The sequence below is a fragment of the Pundamilia nyererei genome, unplaced genomic scaffold, assembly GCF_000239375.1.
Source record: "Pundamilia nyererei isolate P.nyererei 1_Seehausen unplaced genomic scaffold, PunNye1.0 scaffold00191, whole genome shotgun sequence".
Classification (NCBI taxonomy): domain Eukaryota; kingdom Metazoa; phylum Chordata; class Actinopteri; order Cichliformes; family Cichlidae; genus Pundamilia; species Pundamilia nyererei.
The window spans coordinates 763,798-770,418 of NW_005187592.1; the positions used below are offsets into that span (position 1 = coordinate 763,798).

Genomic DNA, 6,621 nt, shown 5'->3' on the forward strand with positions numbered 1-6,621 from the left:
CAGGCCCAGTCTCATTGTACTACGCAGTCTAGCTTTGACCATAGCTACGTGGGACCAGGGTTACAATTAATCGTACTTTATTTCAAGGTTCCTGAAGCAAAATTACATCACCAGTGCAGCTCACATGCATTGTGTTTTTGCAGTGCAGTTTTTAGTCTAAACACAGGAGAAGTGCTCGACTATGGAAATGGGATGGGAATTGTTCCAAAGTACGGGAGCTTCTTGAACACACATTAGCAGAGTCTCATTAGAATACTGCTCTACCTTGTGTGGGTCACTTCTGTTCCAGTTGTATATCAAACAAGCTTGATCATTTTGCCACCTCATGACCCGATCCTTTGAAGTCTTCTCAGTCACTGCTGTGGCTTTCATGTCACGTCATAAACAGAACACCCTGCTCTGCTGCTTTGAGCACAAATGACAACAGCTCCTCCCTGAAGGCAGATAATGTGACTTCCTCTGGTGTTGGTAACTTAAACACAGATAACCAAAATCTATCATCAGAGTCGGACAGCAGCAGAAGAAATAGGACAGACAGTAAGTCAGTTCATGCTTACATTTGCTTTCATTCCTCAGGCTTCCTGTCTTTTTATTTTTAAAGCTTCACCTTCTTATATCATTCCAAATAGTGTTAACCCTATAATGCCCTCTGTATCATATTTGGTACATGAGTTTCTGAGACATATATCTCATCAAATTGTTTCAAAATCTTATGGACAAAACTTTGTTAACAGCAATGTTAAATAAAAGTTGCAAACCTCCCCCCAATGTCTCACATGCGATACAAAAAATATATAATAAAAAATATATCATACATAACACGATCTAGCAAAAACAAGTTTGTGGATTTTGTTATAAGGGTTAACCTCTTAAGCCCCAAGCCTACCTGATCTCCTGCTTTTGCCCCCGTATCAGGGGGCGTTGGGGCTTAAGAGGTTAATAAACATCTCAGTTCCAAAGAATCAGGATTTTCTGGCTTTTTTTTCAAGGGTTAAGACTTGATCGTTTTCTAATTTTCACGTCATTCTGAATGTATTGTAAACGGTGTTTTCTTACATTTCTGTTTGTCAGACTTTCCTTTAAGCATTTGACACAAAGATGGAATATACGACTGGCTCGGATTATGACTACAGCGAATACACAGAAGCTGTACCATGCACCAGGGACAATGACAACAAACTGGGAGCGCTGCTGTCCATCCTTTACTACTTCATGTTTGCCTTCAGTGTCATTTGCAACGGGATAGTCCTCATCATCATCTGTCGGTAAGTTAGTCTAACAAAGCTGGATTATTTTGTTCTCTGCAGTGTTGGCATTAAATAAAAGATCTTGAATGACGGTCATTTTAAAATTTCTACTGATTTAACTCTTGAGACTTGTGATGGGTCGGTCACCCTCTCAACGTGCACAGACACCTGAGAACTGTCCACCCATCAGTGCAATGGGACGATAAAACACAGTCAGTTAATCAGTCAGTAATGAAGGTGCACTTGCAACCGTTGCTGCTGCTTTTGCTGCAGTATCTACAGCATCATGCATATACCACCACAACCACCTAAACCAACCCACCCAGAGCTCTATGAGACTCTGTGAGAACTCAGTGAATGAAGACCCGCCAATGATTGCACTTGATATCGAAACGTTTTCAGTTGTGGATGATAAAGGATTCAGGAAGTTTATTCGTGCACTGAATTCTATTTTATATTGTTGTTGATAATAAATTAATTCAAGCAATAAAACAACTTATTGAGCCGCTCGGGAGCCGAAAGAGCCGGCTCTTTTTAGCGAGAGAGCCGGTTCTCTAAAACGAGCCGGAATTCCCATCCCTGCTGTGACTCACATTACTTTTAGGTGAAAATTTAAGCTGTAATTCCTAAGATGGTAATGCTGACTGATTTAGCAACACCTGTGGTCTAGTCTGGTAAAGTTCTCGACTGGGTTCTTCATAAGATGTACGAGGGAAAAGAGTTGCCGTGTCTTAGAGTACAGCCACATTCAGCCTTTTCTTATTACACGAGTACTGTAGAGTTCATGAAAACAACAATGTAAAAATATGTCAAGTCTGTGATGGTTATGCTTCAGTGCAAGTTAAAAGTGGCTTGTTGCACCATTTCATGAAAGTTATAGGTGTGAAAATAAAATGAACCCAGTGGAGATGTCGGATGAGTCAGTCCTGAATCTGTGAACACGTCCATCTGAAAGGTGGGACATTCTGACCAATTAGGTACATAAATAGATCTAGCAGTGTAACTGATTTTAAGACAGTAAGATAAGCGATATATTCACTGTGTTAAAACAGCCAAACCAAAGCAAAATAAATAACTGTCTTAATAAACAATAACACTGTACAAAACATCTTGGAAAGTGAAAGATTTACACTAAAAAGGAGCTGACTTAAACATAAAATACAAAATAGAGCTCCCAGTAAATCAAAGCCTAAATACAATGTCAAACAAGAATGCAGGTATTTGCTGTACGAGGCTTTAAAGGCAAAGCGGCAGCTCTTTGTGTGAGTGGAAAAGTATTTAAATGTATCTGAAGCGAGAAAGGAAAGGTAGCAAGAATAGACTAGTTAATAAGCCTATTAACTAGTAACCAGTATTAACCAGTATTACAGTTCTATCACTATAAGGCCATAGTGCCAAATAACCATTGCTTATTTCATTGAGTTAACATTTGATTGTGTACGTAAGAACGTTTTGGCATTGTTGAGCTCAGCTGCAGCCTGAGTGGTGGTTAACATTTGGACAGCAAAAACTAATGACTGTAAAACCAAAACTCAAAGACGCAGACTATTTGCAAATCTCAAATTAGGTCAACAAACACCTGCAGGCCAAACGTGTTCAAGAACAGGCTGCGGCATAATTTACCATGGTGAAGTACACCAGTAAACAGCAAACTGCCTTTGAAACACTGAAGCCTCAAGATTAACTCTAAAATGATTTCACCTGCCTGCTTTGTAGCAGAGGCTTACAGTGGAATCCAACAACAGCAACCAAACCAAATATATTAACCAGTCAAATTAAGCTGTCATAATTTTAATAGCTTTAAAAATTTGTGATAAGTGTGCCTTGCTCTTCTTTTAAATTTATGTTTTTAGTTAAAATCAGTAAAATTAGCCAACCTTTAGCTCTGTCAGCATGTATTTGGTGTCGTATTGTTTCCATACGTACAGCAGTGTCACCTTTATTTATGTTCAGAGTTTTAATAATTTTTGCCAAGATCTTTTGTTGGTGATGATGCACCTTTGACTACACGGTGGACCATCCATGCATGACAACATCTCATGCTCTCTGAAACACTTTTTCAGATCCATCCATCCGCTGATCCTTATCAGGGATAATGAATGATGACAATGTTGGGATATATCAGCGCCATCAGGGGAGGAAAAAGATTCAGTGATGGGAAACCTGATCTTTCTATATATTCAGTTAGTCAGCTCACCTGTGTGTATGCATCCACATGTCAACACATCTCTTCCTCCCAGGTGTTGACATTTTGTTGTGTTTTTATGAGAAACAGTGATCATTTTGATTCTTATCTCTTCAGAATATGCTGATCTCATTTTTGTTCGTCGATGAAAGTGGCATTACATTTCATCATAGTTTTTACTTAGTTATCGTTTTGTTTTCATCAGAAAAAAAAGGTTGTTAACAAAAATGATCAATGAAACTAACGCTGGTGCAGTAGCTTGACAAAACCTCAAACCCCAGTCAGAGATAAGGGCTAAGTAAGTTTCCTGCTTCAGGCTCTGTGCAAATGCACGTAGGAAGGGGGATTTCAAACCATCCCACTTACTCCAGTCAGTGACAATTTCTGAAGCTGAAGAAAAATACATTTTAATAATAAAAATAAAATTAATAAAGAACATAATAGCCTTAAAATTCAGCATTGTTTCTATAACGCAAAATATTGCACCTGAATAGAGGTGACCTTTTTCCATCGTAGAGTTCTGAGAAATCTACAAAGTTTTAATAGAACTAGTTTGCAGTAGACAGAGTTAATTGATTAACCATCCACCTCTGTAGTGTACCCCACCTCTTGTCATATGTCATCTGAGACGCGCTCCAGGTCCCTTGCTTTGTTTGTCACACCTGCGTTGAGTCAGTTAATCACTGACCCTTGTGTATGTTCATATGTGCAGCAGTATCCCCAGTCTTCAGATTGTCTCTGTACTCACACTTTCCAGTGCCTCCTACTGTTGCTTCTTTTTGATTTCCTGTTTATGACTGCAGCTTGTACTTGACTTCTGCTCTTTGACTCGTTTGCATCAAGTGTGTCATTACTTTGGTTTTTTAGGATTTTTGTATTGTTTTGTTGTTTTTAGTGCTTTGTTTAATGCCACAAATGGCCTGCAGGTCTTCTTTGAGTATTAAACTCTGGAGTTTTGTTCTGCGTTTAGCTTGAACTCTTCATTTCATCGTGATCAGTGAACTGTGGTACATGCTGAGATTTGATTTTCACCCAGGTGTCATCCACGTACTTGAACCAATGACTTGAGTCATTGGTTCAGTCATTGGTTCTTCATGTACAAGTTGGCCACAATGGGTGAAACTGGGGAATCCTTGGCACACCCATGTTTCTGCCTGAAGTTCATAAGAATCTTTGCTACTGACCGGTGACAATGTTTTTCTTGTGATACTCTTTCTGGTTTAGCAAAGCCATGCATCTACTCCTGTCTGCCAGAAGGATGATAATGTTGTTATCGGTTTTCTAATATAACATAACAATACATTTTAAAAGCGCCAATGGCGGAGGAGCATGTTGAAAGAGTTTGAAATATTACTCTTTCTGGGTCACAAAATAAACTTTCAAGACATTTTCTTACTGAGGGTACATCTGTGGACTCTCTAACATGCTTGTCAGGGGCACAGCAGCAGAAGCTTAGAAGGTGCTGTCCTACCAAGAAGTCAATGTACTTTCCACTAATTATATTTGTGCATTCCAAAATATTATTTTATAATTTAATATCTTTGCTCAGACTCCATGGTAATGATGACATCCAGAAATGCCACTGGTTTTAAAGATGTGCTGATTTACTTCACTGAAGGTTCCACTGATCTCCGTTACCTGGAAAACATCTGAGGTTAGATTGTTTCATGATGACTGACCTGTGAATCTTTTTATGTTGACTGCTTTCTAGGTTTGATCAGCTGACCACTGTGACCAACATCTTGCTGCTGAACCTTGTGATGTCCTCCCTGATCTTCATGATCAGCCTTCCTTTCATGGCAGTCTACATGCAGCTCTCTAACTGGATCTTTGGCGAAGTTATGTGCAAGATTGTTAGTACTGTCTACTATCTGGGTTTTTACAGCTCTGTACTCTTTCTAGCCCTTCTGACCTTTGATCGGTACCTTGCAATTCTGTACCCGTTGAATGACTCACAAGTGAGAAATCGAAAGTATGCAGGAATCTCCTGCACTGTTGTGTGGCTAGTCAGTGGGTTAGCATGTATCAGACCAATGATTATCTATAGTAGTTTCTTTTCTAGTCTTGATAACAAAACTTTTTGTGAGGAGTACCCTCGAAACCTTACCTATGTCGATATGGACAAGCTGAGAAAATCTGGGTTTTACCTTCAGCTGAGTGTTTTCTTGATTTTCCCACTGATTGTTATTTTCTACTGCTACAGTAGGATTGCAATCACTGTTATGTCATCCAGGATTGCAAGCAAATTCAAGACAGTCAGGCTCATCTTCATCATTGTGCTGTTGTTTTTCATGTGCTGGACTCCTTTCAACGTTGTACACTTGATGAACATTAACAATGAAGTTAAGAGTGAGTGTGAGGACAAACAGAAACTGGGTTATGCACTTCAAATTACTCGCACCATTGCCTACTTTTACTTTTGTATCAGTCCTGTATTCTATACTTTTGTTGGGAAGAAATTCCAGAACCACTTCAGGCATCTGCTGGTGAAACACTTCCCAAAGTTAAAGAGGCATATGTCTGTTAGTCAAAACAGCAGAAGCTACGTGAACACAAAAACGACACCAAATGATTATAGGGATATTTAGCGAACCAGCTTACGGCCATACCACCCTGAGCACTCGTCTGATTTCGCAAGCTAAGCAGGGTTGGGCTTGGTTAGTGCTTGGATGGGAGACTGCCTGGGAATAACAGGTCAGCCCGGGCACCACGGCACGGTGGTTAGCACTGTTGCCGCACGGCAAGAAGATCCTGAGTTCAGTTCCACCAGGATCCTTCCGTGTGGAGTTTGCATGTTCTCCCCAGGTACTCCCGCTTCCACCACAGTCCAGAGACATGCAATTAGTGGGGATAGGTTAATTGGAAGCACTAAATTGCCCATAGGTGTGAATGTGAGTGCAATTGGTTGTGTCCTGTCTCTGTGTTAGCCCTGTGACCTGTCCAGGGTGTACCCTGCCTCTCGCCCTACGACAGCTGGGATAGGCTCCAGCGCCCCCCATGACCCTGAAAAGGATAAGCAGAAGTGAATGGATGAACGAGCAAGTCATGGTTTTACAACCAACTGAAGGAAGGGATGAGTTCATCAAGAGTGAAACTTTCGGTTTCCAGGAACTAGCGTCTAGGACTCAAACTTCTATATCTTCATTATTCGAGCCAAAGTCCTTAAACCAAAAATCTAATTGCAGAAGA

General features: G+C 40.2%; 1 protein-coding gene across 1 annotated transcript; it reads left to right on the forward strand.

Annotated features, from left to right (window-relative positions):
* The first annotated feature begins 480 nt into the window (after positions 1-480).
* Positions 481-6,261, forward strand: LOC102207560 (C-C chemokine receptor type 3-like). Its single transcript, XM_005747221.1, has 3 exons — positions 481-537; positions 1,072-1,265; positions 5,144-6,261. Exons 2-3 carry the CDS (start codon positions 1,099-1,101, stop codon positions 6,018-6,020), a joined length of 1,044 nt encoding a protein of 347 aa, XP_005747278.1. The 5' UTR covers positions 481-537; positions 1,072-1,098; the 3' UTR covers positions 6,021-6,261.
* The last annotated feature ends 360 nt before the right edge of the window (positions 6,262-6,621 follow it).